The 16,918-nt window shown below is 39.2% G+C and overlaps 1 protein-coding gene across 2 annotated transcripts in view; it reads left to right on the top strand.

The window, feature by feature from the left end:
- The window catches only part of Stxbp4 (syntaxin binding protein 4), a 126,032-nt gene extending 124,374 nt beyond the window's left edge, over positions 1-1,658 (top strand). For both annotated transcript variants that reach the window (XM_069993259.1, XM_069993260.1), the window contains one exon: positions 1,103-1,658. In XM_069993259.1, coding sequence (XP_069849360.1) covers positions 1,103-1,217 — 115 coding nt within the window. In that variant the 3' untranslated portion in view covers positions 1,218-1,658. The remainder of the gene's footprint in view (positions 1-1,102) is intronic.
- Positions 1,659-16,918: the final 15,260 nt, after the last annotated feature.

The raw sequence follows: 16,918 nt of genomic DNA, 5'->3' as shown, positions 1-16,918 counted from the left end.
CAGGTTGGTAATGTTGGTTATGTTGTTCAACCACTCCCAGTATCTTTCCCACATCCTTCCTCCTCTGTACTTGCATTCTTCCTTCAGAAGCCATGTTCTATGAACATGTCAGACACCATCAATTCAGAGATAAGAAATATAGTCCCTGTCCCCAGGGGTTTCATATGTAATGAGAATACTAAAAGTTAACAGGCATTTATAATACAAAATAGTAAGTGATAAGACCATGGGCACATATTGGAAGAAGATTTGATTCTTCAGCATTAGTGTGAGTTCACATCTTTGGGAACAGAAGAGGGGCAGATAGGAAGGTGTTGTTGAGATCAGGGATAAGAGATCAGGTACTTTACACTACAGAGTATGTATTTGATCCAGAAGGTATTGGTTGCAACTGAACTTCTACCAGGTGACAGTATATGATTTGTCATTAAAGGAAATCTCTACTCTGGAGTAGAGAATGAATTTGAGGTGAACTAGAATAAAATCATAGAGGAGCTATCCAGTGAATTGGGCTATTACAGTGGGGAAAAAAAGATAGGAGGGAATAGATTTCAGAAATTCTAAAGTCAAGACTTGTTAATTGACAGTATAAGGTAAGTGGGGGATGGGGGAGAGAAAGAGTCAAAGATGATGCATTCACCGGCACTTCTTAATACCTAAAAAAGAAGAAAGAAATAATTGTCACTGAATCTTAAAACGTATCAAGACATACTAATACTTTTGGATCCAGTTCTAACTGTTTCCTCAAGCCTTCCAGTAAGATCCATTGCCGGGCACTGTTGGCTCATGCTTGTAATCCTAGCTACTCAGGAGGCTGAAATCTGAGGATCAAGGTTCAAAGCCAGCCTCGGCAGGAATGTCCATGAGACTCTCATCTCCAATAAACCACTCCAAAAATGGGAAGTAGTGCTATGGCTCAAGTAGTAGAGCACTAGCCTTAAGCTGAAGAGCTGAGGGACGGCGTCCAGGCCCAGAGTTCAAGCCCCAGGACTGACCGGGGGAAAAAAAAAGATAGTATCCATACTCACATGCAGTAGTCACATGTCTGGATAGAAAACACAGTCTTTCAGATTTTAATTTTTTATTCTTTGTCCTTCTCAAGTCATGTCACACAGACCACCTCTTGGATCCATCCTGTGATGAATGTCCTGAGTCTGTCTTGCTCAGAGGAGAATGAAGAGGATTTCTCTAGAGAACTTCCCAACCAGAAAAGTTGATGATTTTCTATAGGAAGTGGAGCTACATGGTCTTCTTTGTCTACATGTACAACCTGAGTAGAGACATGGGATGCCCAGCTCTGAAACAGAATGTGTGAAATGCACTGCTTGTTAGATTGTCGAATAGCATCTAATTCTGGATTTAGGGAGTTTCATAAAGCTTTGTGATATGACTATATACATTTAAAAGATCAGTTACCACTACAGTAGTTCTTTCAGAATTGTTTTCTTTTACGAAAGCACATATAATTAATTTTTGTACTGCATATATCTTTTTTCATGTATAATTATGTGCACCTTGATAATTTTTATGTAGCTCATTATTTTATACGTGGTTCATTTTATATGTCATTTACCAGAATTTGGTACCAGGTAACAATCATTTTTGTAATTCAGATTTATACTGAAAAATTATATGAACATAGTAAAGCGCTTCATTTGATAATTCACTAATTTTTTTTCTGTTCATCCATTAGAGAAATGATCTCAACTTGCTTTTGGAGGTTTAAGAATCTAAATGGCTACTTAATCCAACTTACATCTTTATGGGGCTCTCTATAAAATTGAGTTCAAACCTTATCTAAAGCACATAAAATGCTTGCTTAGTAGGCTGATATAGTGAATATTTTCTTGTTTTCCAGCTAGAAAAATAGTGATTCAGAGGGGTGAAGCATCCTGTCCAGAACTGAGACTCACACCTAAGTCTTCAAATTCCATGTCCAGTTTCTTTTCCTCATACCCTGCTGTACCCAGAGGGAGGTTACAGCCCACCATGCAGGGCACTGTGGTTCTGTTGATACAGCTGTCTCCACAGCTGTGCATTCCACAGCGAACCAAAAGGCACCTCTCAGCCAGGCATGCTCTCCTGTAACTCCGCTATCTTCTCTCTGAATATTCTCTCTTTTCTCCTTCCCTCTCCTTCCCCTTCCTCCCCCTCTCCACCCCAACAATAACTAGGTAAGGCCACTACATCATGGTATTGTTACAACAGACTTCTTCCTGCAGCTCAGGGCCATCTTTATTATATCAATGGTTTTCTCTACTCAGGTATTCGGTACCAAAGCAAGTCTCTGAGGGAAAGTCATGAACAGAACATGATCTTTTAAACTACTGTTGCTCTGCTTGCAAGAAGATGGAGACCAGGACTCAAGTAAAATAAATAGTCCCCAGCCCTGACAAGCAAACCTAGAGTTTCAGAGAATAGTATAAGAAGCATCTCTTAGAACTAACACCTTGAGCGATACAACTGCCAAGAGGCTGAAAGTTAACAGTGAGCAAGAGCTGGGCAAGATAAGTTCACCCTAGATCCTAAATCTCCCTAGTCTACCGATTCCACGTAGTATATAAATGGTAAGTACAAACTTACCCTATGGCAAGAGTGACCTAAATAGGGCAAAGCACTGATGGAAACTGGTCCCTGACTTCAAAACAGTACAAGCTGAAGGATGAGCCCTCTGGATCATGTAGGGCTTTTGCTTTATGTCTTAAGGAATGATATACACCCAGACCCATAGGCACTCATGAACCTGAAGAAAAGTTGCCAAATGGCTGGCTAAGACTTCTGCTTCTTGTGACAGTGGTTTAATCTACTAGGACCCACCAAGAAGACCAGTTCTGAGAGGAGCTCCAGAAGGAGCTGTTTCCTGTTTCCCTACCAGGTAAGTGGTTTGACCTTCAATACCTAGAGGCATTTTTATAAGCAACTATCTGTTATTGTGAAGGTCTAGACTTTTTGCTGTCTCCAAACTAATACTATGAAATTCATACCACCCACACACATACACACACACACACACACACACACACACACACACACACACACACACACACACACACACACACACACACACACACACACACACACACACACACACACACACACACACACACACACACACACACACACACACACACACACACACACACACACACACCACTGGAATGTTTTGTGCCGTATTTCTATTGGGGAAAGCACAGAGAAGATGCTTGGGTTGCCAAGATTGAAGTCCTAATGCTCACAGTCCATGGACATCTCATCTCTCTGCTGCTGTTTTATATCATTTCCCTCCCTATTTCTATCAAATACTGAAAAGAAAAGGTCTAGAAAAGTGTAATGATATTTAGTGAGCATTTTACAGGCATACTTTGTGATAAGTATTTTGTGAGATAGGGTTCTACTGTATAACCCAAGATGGCCTTGAACTAATATCCTCCCCAGTGATGGAATTAAAAGTGTGGCCGCCATGCCTAGCTCTCATCTTCTTAAAGGCCCTCCATGCCAGGCACTGTGGCTCATGTTTGTGACAGCTACTCAGTAGGCAGAGATTGAAAGGGAAACTCAGATTGAGAGGAGCATGGTTTAGTGCCAGCACAGGTAAAAACATTAGCAAGACCCCATCTTAACAAATAAGCTAAGTGTTATGTAACCTGTATCTGTGTTCCCAGACACATGGGAGGCCATATGCAGGTCAAGCCTTGGATAAAGTTGCAAGAGCCTATCTAAAAAAGCCTAAAAGCCAAAATAAAAAGTGAGAATGAAAGACTGGAAGAATGATTCAAGTGTCAGAGAACTTGCCCAATGAGTCCAGGCTCTGACTTTAAACACCAATACCACCAAAAAGGAAAAATAAAAGAAAACCATTCAATAAGAAAAAACTATAATTCCCAGATTGAAAACAAGCTTAGATTTAGAGAGAAGTAGAGATCTTTCACACAGAACCTCCATGTAGAAGCAATAGATTCCAGTTGAGTCTTTGAGAAATGTTGTACTTGTTACAGTTCATAATAAAAGAACTACCAAGGAGCAAATGGAAGCATTGTCCCAGCAGACTTACATGCATCTGAGCTCCTTATTATGGGAATGTTGCTGACGAGATTTGGCATCGGAATTAATTGGGCCAGATGAGAACTCGCCAAGACTCCCTCCTTTCTACTTCCTGAGCTCTAATCCTTATGAGACAGATGCTCAAAGAATCTGATGGTAAAGAATCACTAAAGGATCCTTTTCCAATGCAAATAAAACCAATCTTTCCTTAACACAAAATCTGCCCTATCAATGTGGTCATGATAAACTCTTCATTGAAATACTGACTCAAATGTGGGGCAGAAGATCTGAATGTAATGGCCTTCTATCTCTCTTGAAGCAGCAAAGCTGTCCACCTAACCCATTCATTCCCTTATTGAGCACCAGTACTGTACTCCATCAGAAGAACCATTGCAACCTAGAACACCAGTTCACTTCCTGGGTGTATTTTTTAAAGTTACAAAGTCGTATGGAGCCAGAATTTTAAAATTACTTTTTAATTTATAAAATTATAAAATTGAGTATGGTGGAAATAACTAAGTGAAACAGATAACCAGATATACTCTCCAGAATTCGCCATCACCAAAACTTGAGTGAATATTTTTACACACAGTAAAGCCTACCATGAAGCTCATCTTTTCATGTCAACATGTAGATTAGTGTTATTGTTTAGTTGTCTTTATAAATCATCCCTACACAGATAACCCATAATTTGTTTGTCCAGCAGTTTGTTGGTAACACTTAGGTTATTGTAAGTTCTCATCTGTAACTAAAAACATTGCAGTGAACACACATGCATTTATAAATCCTTTTCCTTATGGATCCCTATGCCCAGTATTCTTGTAATAATACATTTGTAGAAATAAATCCCAAGGTCAAAGGATAGCCAAAGCCAGGTCAAGATATTCATTCTTCTTTTAATAGATAGCCATAAATTCTCCTCCATAAAAGTTCAGCTAGTTTACACTAACAACAATAGCACATAAAAGCTTTCTCTATATGATGAAACCTTTTTGGTCCCAAGATTGCTGATGGATTTTCTGATTTTTTTTTCTCTGTCCTTAAAAAATAACCTGTCCATGAACCCAAATGTGTTTATTGTTAAGTGTTAGATTTCCTTCATCCTTTATCGACAGATTTGTTGTTTAAAGGGCAGCTGAGCACTAATTCACTGTGTTTCAAGCACATCAGGCTCTCATCTTTTCCTTACTCTACAGATAATGGCGATGGGGTTTAACACCTATGTGTACTAAATTGGGTGAGTGCCTTTAGTAAAGTACAACACAATACAAATGCATTGTAAGTCCTTCAGACCCGTTTTCCCACCTGTATAACATGGTTCTTGCTGCTTATCCAAGACAATTCAACACAGCAAACATTCTCTGAATGTCAGTTCTCCATTACTGGATGGAACTGATTTTCAAGTCAAGGGGTTCCCATCTAAAAACATTCTCCTGTCTCTTGACTCTCTCAAAAAGCCTTTTATTTCTTATGTTGCATTAAATGACCCACAGTTAGGGGGCTGTTTATTAAGAACCTCTGAAATTTGAATAATTCCAAAATAATGCTAGCATCCCTTGACTGGAAGGAGGGTGGGGGGAGAATTATGTCGTATGAGGAACTTCTCCAATGATAAACGCAAAGCATCTGTCAAAACAGAGTCAAGTGACGCCCGTATAAAGTGTTTGCACAGTTAGAAAGTGGGACGTTTTTATTTTCTCTGCAAAGTGAAATGCAATTTTTTGGAAGGGTCAACACACTTGACATTTTTATGATATATATACAGAAAGAACTGAACCAATATTAATGCATCTTAAATTTCATAGAACTTGAGACGCTGAAAAGAACTTTAAACAGAATATGCCTGTAGATCTTTAGAAAGAAAGTACCCAATGTGTTCTAACCACATCTTTCTCTCCACTGTGTCTGCATGATGCTTTTATAAATTTTAAATGTCATTCTGGTATTGCTTCCCTCCTATTACTGTTTTACATTTAAACTCATATTACCTTTGGTCATTTTTTTTAATATACTTGGGCATAGAATGAATAATCACATCAGTCGCTCTTTCCATAACCCACCCCTTTTTCTCTTTCCTCATCACCAAATTAAATATCACTTCACTCTGGTTATTCCTTCTCCATGATTCAGAAATTTGTGATTTGTTGGGGGATTTTTTTAGATTCTGAGGCTTAGACTCTGGGCCTTGAGCTCCTTTTGCTCAAGGCTAGTACTTTACCACTTGGGCCATAACAAAACTTCTGGCTTTTTCTGTGATCTAATTGGAAATAAGAATATCATGGACTTTCCTGCCTGGGCAGGCTTTGAACTGCAGTCCTTAGACCTCAGCCTCCTGGTAGCTAAGATTACAGGTGTGAGCCCCCAGCACTCAGATTTTTTTTTAAGTCTTAGTAGGAGTCATAATAGGGATATTCCACGGGGCCAGGATTTTATCTATCTTTGTCATTTTATCTTCTGGGTCCAGCACCATGCTTCTCTCATAGCAATTGTTGGAGATGTCTGCCAAATGCAATGTGTTCTGTGCTACCCATAACTAAGACTTCATTTCCAGTTTAGCTCTCATTCTTTTGTCTTCATTTATTCACTTATACACTTACCAAGTGCCAGACACTTTGTTTGGCATTAGGAATATAATGGAAGACAGATGTGATTGTATCCCTCCTATAATTTGTATTCTATGCAAAAGATGTAAAACTGAAATGAAACAGAGCTTTTTCCACTTATTTTCTTAACCCTTCTTTATACATACTTTGAATTGCTGTTTTCTTAACAGTCATTGCCTCAAGAAAGGAAGTCATAACAGAAAACAGAAGAATGCATGGTCTTTTGAGTTTCAGAAGTCTAGTTACTTAGAGAGCTGGAAAGCATGAATGATGCAGGCAGGTCAAGACTGCAGAACACTGTGATGAGGAAGAATGAGGCTTTCTTATTCCAATCAAGGAAAGATCTCTCTAGCTGTGGGAATGAAAGAAAAAGAAAAGAACAAAAATGTTGGGGGTCCTCAGAGACCAGGGACCGGGCTCACCGCCTGGGCAGTGTTTCTGGGAGCAACAAAACCACAAGTACATTTTTTGGTTTACAGAGCAGAAGAAGGGCATGTCTCACTATCCCATGCCAAATGACTGGATGGTGTGGCCAGGCATATGCATCCTTGAACAACTTCAGTAAACTTCCTCCAGGATCATGCTTCTTTCTGTGAGCCCAAAAGGATCACAGGAGTAGCAGAAAGACACATTCGACCCAAATGGGAACCTTTTCTATCCATAGGGCCTGTCAGTGGAAATTACTTGGTATAATAAGAACAGATCCTCAAACCTCACAGTCCCTTGGCAACAAGCATGTCCTTGCTGTGCTCTGGATGAGTCTCCCTCAAAATTCCTATGTTGAGCTAGATGTTGGTGCTTGTGCCTGTAGTCCTAGCTACTGAGGAGTCTGAGATCTGAGTAAAGTGGTTCAAAGCTAGCCTGCACAGGAATGTCCGTGAGACTCTTAACTCCAATTAACCACCAGAAAACCAGACATAGAGCTGTAGCTCAAAGTGGTAGAGTGCTAGCCTTGAGCAGAAGAGCTCAGGGACAATCTCAGGCCCTGAGTTCAAGCCCCATGCCTCACAATAAATAAATAAATAAACCTATGTTAGAACTTCAAAAGGGCTCTACTCAGAATGGGATTAGTGCCCTTAGAAAAAAAGCTTCAAGGAACCTATTTGCCTCTTCTGCCTTGTTAGGACACAACAAGAATGTGTCATCTTTGAAGCACAAATATTGAATCTGATGTTCCCTGCTCATGGACTTTCCGGCTTCAAACCTGTGAGCAATACATTTCTATCATTTACAATTTTTCCATATTACTAAATAACATTTTGTTATAGCAACGTGTACTAAGACATTCCCACGGAATTTATCGGGGATCACAAACAAAGAAAGGAACTACAAGTTGGCTGAATTAATGTTCAGGATGATTATTCCCTAGTCTGGTACTTTCTCCTCAGAGAAGAGCCTCCGTAGAGTGACCCTTAGGCCTCTCTCTGCCTCTTCACTAGGCAATGTGTTTGAGATAGAAAAAGAAGTCATTTACTATTTCTAGAACATTTATTAACTATATTCTCCTCTGCTCTGTGCAAACACTGTGTATTTGCTTTTCAGGTCTTCTCACCTAGGTGATTGTAACAGGCAATAACCTTCCTCCCTTTATGCCATACCAGTTCCCATCAATTTACCCACCACACTGCTTTCTGAATTGTCTTTCTAAAATGCTCCTTCTCCTCTTTAGAAGTTTCTCAGTACCCTCTTCTATCTGAGTCCTTGACTTTCCTTCCAAACTAGTTTCTATTCCCTCATGGGCATTCCAGTACACTTCTCTATCGAACTCTCTCCTCCCTCATCCTCATCACATTTCTTCTTGTTTGTGAAGACTCTAGTCTCATTTTGTCACTTCTATGAGGATCTCAACACGTGCCTTCCTCATGCCCAGGCCTGGCATTCTGGAGATGCCATACTACATAGCTGTACTACATAGCTTACATAGCTGGTCAGCTCTTCCCACTCAGAGTAATGGAGTAAGAACTTCCACCCCTGTGTCCCTCCTTAGTGTACTCTAGATATTAACGTCAGAGTACACATATTACTTTCTGTGTCTCACCTGTGAAATAGTATAGTACAGTTCAATAAATGTTCCCAGAATAGGTTTAAAAAGCGTGATTTTTAGTTTTCAAATTCCTTTTTTTTGTTTATTTTTGTCAGTGAAGGGCTGGAACTCAGGACTTGGCACTGTCACTGAGCTTTTGGGCTCAAGGCTAGCCCTCTCACACTGTGCCACAGCCCCACTTCTGGCTTTTTATGTGGTTGAATGGAGATAAGGGCCTCACGGACTTTTCCTGCTTGGGCTGGCTTTGAACCGCAATCCTTGGATCTCAGCCTCATAAATAGCTAGTATTACAGGCATGAGCCACCAGTACCCAGCTTTCAAATTCTTCTAACTGTATCCTTAAAGAAGGCAGAGGAAGACAGACTGAAAAAAAATGGGTTGAGAATTTAACTTAGCATGTCTATATTAGCTAATGTGGAGGCATCATAATGGATTTTATTGAACAGTGAAATGTATGCTGCATGAACATAGTCAAAAAATTCACAGTTCAATGCAGTGAAAGAATTGGAAAGCCCAACATTCACACATTTTGATTTGCCCTAGATTTTGGAGAAATACAGTGGAATAATTTCGGAATAGAAGAATAGATAAAGCCTAAAAACGAAGTACAAGATTAGTAGATTTTAATGCAACAATATTGAAACTTCTGTTTTTATGACTTGGTCCAAGGGAGCTGATCATCACATTTCTCTAAATTTGCCAGAATTATCTCATGTAAAGCTGTCCCCACTGGAATTGTGTGATTGTTCTGCTTCACAAGAGAAAAACTCATCTTTCACCAGCAGATATATGGGAAGGGAAAACAGAAAGACAAAAGTAAAATTGAGCCAATAATAAAGTTCCCTTGCAATATGGACCATTAACATCAGTAATTTCTCTAGAAAGGAGCATGAAAAGATTATAAGCAGATACTGTTTCTTGGTAATGAACAGTTTTATTATTGGAAGAAATCATCCATACATTTAAACTACTGTCAGCTTTTTTTTTTCCCTTGGTGTTTGCCACACTAAGATAAAAAGTGCACAAATGAGTTACCTGAATGTTGAAAATACTCAATATAAGGGAAATCTGAAGGAAACATAAATATTTAAACACTTAGTGTCTTTAGACACTTAGTGTATATGTTTTTGCATGTATAAACACCTGCAAGCACATATATTTGCACACACTCTACTACATATTCTTTTTCTTTTTTCTTTTTCTTACTACATTCTTCTTTTTCCAAATTATCAGACTACTTCAAGTCAAGCGTTAGTAATAATACCTGCATCTCACATTTGTATGGAACTCACTCCTCAAAGTTTTCATCTCATGATAGTCTACTGAGATGAAGCAAACACATTCTATCTTCTTTACATATGAGGAGCTGGGGTTCAGATAAATGGTGTGACTTTCCCAAGTAATATGGGACAGTAATGTTAAAATAACTTTCCATATTAAAACCAGAGATCCTATGTCCTGGAAACTCCCGGAGACTTGGGCAGGTCAGGCTAGAACAGGTAGGCACCCTGTACCTGTCAAGAGTTGAGCTGGATAAACTCAGATACCTCTTCTCAAAGACGTTTGATGTCTTGGGTAACTTGGTAGCTCTTCAGGAACTCTTCTCATGCTCAGAAGTAGACAGCCTTCAGAGAAGAAAGAAAGAAGTGACTCCCCTCCCTCCTCCATCAGGACAGGAGGTTCCTTCCCTGGGACCAGAAATTCCCAGGAAGTTATGTCAATAACAAAATTGGCTTCACTTGTTGTTATAGTTTAGGTGTATTATTCTTCAAGTAAACATGCAAAAAAAAGTGATTTGGAGAAAATAAAATTTTAGTAAGTCGGACACCAGTGCCTCACGCTTGTAATCCTAGCTACTCAGGAGGCTTGAAATCTGAGGATCACAGTTGCCAGCCTGGGCAAGAAAGCTCCTGAGACCTATCTCCATTAACCAGAAAAAGCCAGAAGGGGAACTGTGACTCAAGTGGTGGAGCATTAAAGCCCAGCAACAGTACACAGGCCCAGAGTTTAAGCCCCAGGACCAGAAAAAAAAAACAAAGTAATAAAATATATATTAGTACATTTGACAACCACTATTATCACCCCAGAAGCTTCCTCCTTCCTATTGTCTTGTTTATAGGCATACCCCCCTCCACTCCAGCAATCACTGCTTTCTTCTTCACTACACTTTTGTCTTTTTAAAAAATATCAAACAGCCCTACAGTATGTGATCTTTCAGCTAGGCTTCTTTCACTTAGCACAGTACCTTTGAGATCGGTTCAGGCAGCCACATGTGTCAAGTTTTGATGACTGAGCTGTATTGCAGGAGATGATGATGCCACACTTTGGGGAATTGTTCTCCTGCTTAAAGTAATTTAAGATGTTTCCACCTTGGGATGATTGCTGGGAACAGTCGTGTGTTGGGTTTTGTGCGAACAGAAGTGTTTATTTCTCTAGTTGAAGTACGTAGGGGTAGGATTGCTTGATTGTGTGTGGCATTGGGTCGTTTTCTATTGCTGCATTAACAAATCAGCACAAAGTTACTTAGACAGGACAGAGGTTGATTATTTTCAGTTATGTAGATCAGGTAAGCCAACACTAGGAGAAATCCAAGGTGTAATCAGCAGGCTGCATTCCTTTCTAGGAGGTTTGGGAGAGAATCTCTTCAGGTTATTGGCAGAGTTTATATACTTGCAGTAGAAACTGTAGAATTTGGCTTGTTGACCCTTTCCTCCACCTTCAAATCCAGCAATGGATAGTCACCTTCCTTTCATGTCAGCTCTTTCCCTGTCTCTAACCTTTCTCCCCCCAAACCCTCTGGCAATTCTCTCATTGTCACATCTCCCTTTTACGCAGTCAATAGACATTACCAACTATGGGTGTGCTTAGATTAGATCCACGCTGACGATCCAGGATAATTTCATCATTTCTAAGTGTCTGTACCCTTGATCACATCTTTGGCCTCTGTTGCCTTTGAAGATAACATTTTCAAAGGGTCTTGGAACTGGGCATGAGGATCTTGAAGGGAATGGGCAGTATCTGTCTCACCTATCTTAATAAAAAACTTCAATGCTGATTTTAGAATATTTGTGATAACATTTCCCGTCAACAATGTTTTAGTTGCTCCCCAGATTCATTAGCACTTGATATTATCAGTGTTTCTTTGTGGTAGTCATTCTCATAGGCACCAAGTGGTAAGTTAAATTTTCATTCCTTTTTTTATACCTAAAGATGATGAACCACTTTTCACCTACCTGCTTATTTCCCACCTGCATTTACTTTTTTGGGTTAGTTGTCTATCTAAGTCTCTTGATACTGAGTTTTAATAGTTCTTTATTCTGGACACAAATACTTAGTCAGATATGTGAATTCCTAATACTCCCCTAACTAAAACTGGTTTTTCCAAATTTCCCCTAAATGCCTATTGCATACCTGTTATTTCCCTGTTACTCAGACTCTCTTTAGGTTGGCCAGACCATAAGGTAATTCAATTTCTGTTTCTAAACCAGTGTTTCAGATCCAACAATGGTTCTATCTTCTACTTATGATTGATTTCAGATTATACATACATCACAATTCAATCCATTCCTGTATCCCTCTCAGAGAACATAACATTCACTGTATTAAATATTTTTGAGTTATAAAATCATAAGGATCTTAAAGGAAAACACTAATACCTAAAGACATGACATCTACCACTTCCTTCGCAGCCATGTCCCTTCTTCTAACAGACACAGTTTGAGTGTAGATGTGGCCTTCAAGAGGGAACTATTAGGGTACTTGGGTGACAAGAAGTCAACTGTACTGACAGCAATTTGGAGAATGTTGCAGAGTAGTTTTGAAGCCTGTACAGACATTCTCTCACTGCTGAATTATATAGCTGCATAGATATAATCTGCTTAAAACTGTGTTATTTCTGAGATCTAAGGCCACCTGCTGATGCTTCTAGCAGAAATTCTGAAAATTAAGCAGAACGTGGAAAGTTTTATTGCAAGCCTTCTGGAAGTTCTTGGCGATGTCTGTATAATAAGGCAGTAACCTGGAGCTATCTTAAGAATTACCTCTAAACATCTAATGCTGACAGAAGCCATTCCAGTGGACTTGAAAATCATCATTTTACCTGTACCAAGTAGAGCAATTATCTGCTGGAAACCTGGCAGAAAATAGAAATTACCACAGATGGTCCAAATGAAGGTACAACTCATAGATACGTGATGACAGTTCCAGAACAAGCCAGCATTGGTGAGGTATCCAAAAGCTAGCAGGAATTAGAGCCCATTTCTGCTCCTGGAATTGAGGGACAAGATAAAGTTGTCACTGGAGGCCACTGGTCACTGGAAAGTAGAAGAAAGGCATCCTGCCAGAGTTGTAGTGGCAGAGAACATAGTATCGATGCCAGAAGGAACAAGAGGAGAAAGAGACTGTTCTAAGCTTACTCCTTCCCTTCCCACGCCCCATGCCCTCCTCCTTTTGAATATCCTCCCCACAATATAGCACAGGAGACCCCTAAAAGTGCAATCCCTGGAGTTTGGATGTTTCCAGGCACAGACGAGATCATAGATGGAACCAAGGGGCAGACAGAGGCTAACCTGCACAAGAAATAATCCACTGATTTTTCTCATTCTTGGGTCAGAGGAAATCTGCTAGCTGAAGACACTGAGTATGTATAAGTAAGCATCTCTTGGTAGGTAATCACTGCCTGCCTTTTTCTCTCAGACCATGTCTCACACCCACACTACCCCACCCCCAGGTTTCTTGTCCTGTGGCTAGAGACTGAAAGTCACACTGTTATCTACTTTATTTCGCAGGACTTCAGACTCAAACTGAGTTACAGCCTGGCTTTCCTGATTCTTCAGCTTACAGTCAACATATGTGGAACTTCTTGATCTCCATAATCATATGACCCATTTCCCATAATAAATACCCTTTTACGTGTCTATATCTTTACAAAGCGTAGATCTCTACTTCCACTAGGTATGCGTAGATAGAATGCATGCACACGCAGCCACACACACACACACACACACACATTTTAGGAAAACCCTTGCTGGTTTATAGGTAATGGAATAATAATTTGAATGTGTTTTTTTAAAACATTACTGGAGCTTGAACTTGAAATCTGATAAGTAAGCACTCTCCCACTTGAGCCATGCCTCCAGCCCTATTGTATTTTTGTTCATGTTTTTCTATCATTCTATATTGTTGATTATTTCTTTTTTTTAAATGTTATTATAAAGGGGATGTACAGAGGGGTTACAATTACGTGAGTCAGGGAATGAGTACATTTCCTTGCGAACAGTGTTACCCCCTCCCTCATTCTCTCCCAGTTTTTTTCCCTCCCCCCAAAGTTGTATACTTCATTTCCAACATAGTGTCCAGTGAGGTTCACTGCTAAATTTGTTCATCCTTTGCCCCACCATTTCTGTGCTTTTCCTTCCCCTCCACAAATCAGATAAATTTATATACAAGGCAAAAAGGGTAGAGAAATCAGAAACTGCAACCGAAGGGGATTAACCAAAGAAAAAGGAAAGAAGAAAAGAAAAAGAAAGAAAGAAAAAAGAACTGAAAACGGGGCAATAAAACCACCTCTTCCATGTCGTGGAGTTCATTTCGATAAACATCATTTTATATGATCAGATGCACATAGCTATGGAGCCCTTGCGATCCTCTTCTAAGAGTGTCCTCCTCTGTTTTTGAAGGCTTTCTGAGGTACAGACAGACTAGAGTGCTGAGAGAGGTTTCCTAGACTGGCCTCTACCCTGGCTCAGGCATCCTGACCAAGTGTCTCAACTTCCCTGAGCTTCAAGGGAGTATGAATGATCACAGCTGCTTTGTTGGCCCCAGGAGGTTGTTACAAGCAGTGGAAAGACATGAACAGGCTCAGGAAACTGTAAAGCCCAGTCCTAATTCCAAATAATGTGATGGAAAGATGCGGCTGACATTATTTCATAAGAAAACCTGTGTAGTCCTTCATCGTATTTCCCTAAGCTGGAGAAGAAAGGGAGAATGAAGTACGTGGAAACCAGTGCCCTAAAAAGAGTGTGTCCATCCATCTTCTTGCTTTTGAAATACAGATCCTATTCTCTGGGCTCTGTGGCACATGACTACTGTCGGATAAGTACAACTTGACAAATGGCTGAGTGGGTATTTTGTTTTGTTTTGTTTCCATTTTTTCAGATTCTCTTATGACCACAGAGGGGAAAAGCTAAATTAGTGCCATATGCCTATAAAATCCCTCTGACAGCTTTTATTGTAATGGAAGATGACATTGGTTATCAGAGCAGAAGAAACATGCTTGAGCTAAAGTAAACACCAAACACCTTTTGGGAAATGAGGTACCTCCTGTAACCTTTGCAGCTGGCCAGGTCTGCAAGGGATAGCAGCCAGAGTTGTCTAATAGTTTAATCAGGATTCCCTCTTGCTTTGAAGAGTGTAACCTCTTCTCGTTTCTTAGGTTGTGCAGAATTTTTAAATGTCACAGTAAACCCATTTTCCCCTTAGGATAATCAGAAATATCACTGGAACTTAATGGAGATGAACAAATGATCAGATTCAGTAGTTGGTGCAATACTATGTTAGAAGAATTAGCTCTACTCCACAAATTGCAAAGCCTCTGAGTTTTGTGAACAAAAATAAGTAAAATAGAAAAATCTGCTTCTGAATCCATACCATACATTCAACCCAGTTCCAGTTACTTTATCCCTAGCATCTCCTCTAATCTCATAGTCATTCAAATGTCCTTCAAATAGTCCCCATTTATTGCAGCCATTCAGTTAGAGTCATCAACCTACACATATGTGAGTATCCCCCACTCAAGCTATATGGCCTTGGCATAGTTACTTAACTCATCTGAAGAATTCAAATAACAACACACATAAAATACTGTTGTTTGCTGTGGCTGTTGTGTTTTCATGGAACAACTTGACATTCTATGCTGTCTATTGCCTCCAAACCAAAACCAAACATTAGTATGATGATAATGAAATCGAAGATACAATTTTCTCCCTTCCCTAGGAAATTATCAACTTCTTTCACATTTACCTCATGACAGGAGTCATGAATTTTTTTCTGGAACCCTTTTTTCCCCTAAAACTTTTGGGAAACAGTAAGTATACATATCTGTAATTCAGAGAAGAGGGAAAGCCATATATTGATCCCTAGATGGCTTGTACATACAGACAGACAGACAGACAGACAGACTTAACAGCTTCTTACTAGCATTATAAACTAGCCCTGTAAGTATAGGTACCCAAACAAAGAAAAAGCCTTAGACCAAGAGTTTAAAATGTATATATATATATATATATATATATATATATATATATATATATATATATATATCGATAGATGTATCTATCTCTATAGCTTATTTTAACTCATGGTCTAAGGCTTTTTCTTGGTTTATATATATAATATACAAAGATATATACAAATATATCATATATGATGTACAATAAATATACATAACTAAATATAATATATGTAGATATATGTAAATATATAAATAATTATAAATCTATATAAATATGTATAATAAATATATGCATAAATATAAAGATATGTATCTTCAGGCTGTAGGCCGCATGTTGTTAAACTCTTCTATATCAAACTAAATAACAAGAAAAGGTGAGTTTAAATCGAGGCAAAAAGATAAAGCCACCCATATGCATATATCATAAGATATGATATCCTTTGCTGAAAGTTATTGACTAGGGTGCCTACATTCTACTCCTCATGTCTGATGGAAAGGGGAGAGCTCAAAACACAGCCTGACACATAGTAGATACTTCATTTTTGCAAAACACTAATCTCTGAGCTGAGATGTCTTCCCCATGGGCATAAAACCAATTCACTGGGGCTGTTAGGAAGGCTAAGGGAAACACAGTTCTATTTCTGGCACTTAACATCTCCACACATGTGTTTCCTTTCCAATTTTCATTCCTACCTTGGTAAAAGGAAAAGCTATCTTCCTTAAATAGCAAATATTGTGTGGCATTGATTTTTCTCTATAGGAGACAGATTTAGAGTACTGTAGGAACTATTGAGGACACTGGTGGTCCTTCTTACAGGAAGAGGGCTGGGGAAGGTTGATAAGATTTTATCCTTTGCCAGTCCTCCATATGTTCTCTTAAAAAGATATGGTACGGCCATTATGTGATGACTCCATGTTTTAGCTAACATTAAAACAGACATGGATTTATAGCCAAAAGCATGAATAAGTAGTTTGTGGGAACTACCTTTATTTAGGCAA

This window comes from Dipodomys merriami, unplaced genomic scaffold (assembly GCF_024711535.1).
Source record: "Dipodomys merriami isolate MVZ:Mamm:240054 unplaced genomic scaffold, mDipMer1.0.p SCAF_42, whole genome shotgun sequence".
Lineage (NCBI taxonomy): Eukaryota > Metazoa > Chordata > Mammalia > Rodentia > Heteromyidae > Dipodomys > Dipodomys merriami.
This window is presented reverse-complemented; position numbering and strand designations above follow the sequence as displayed.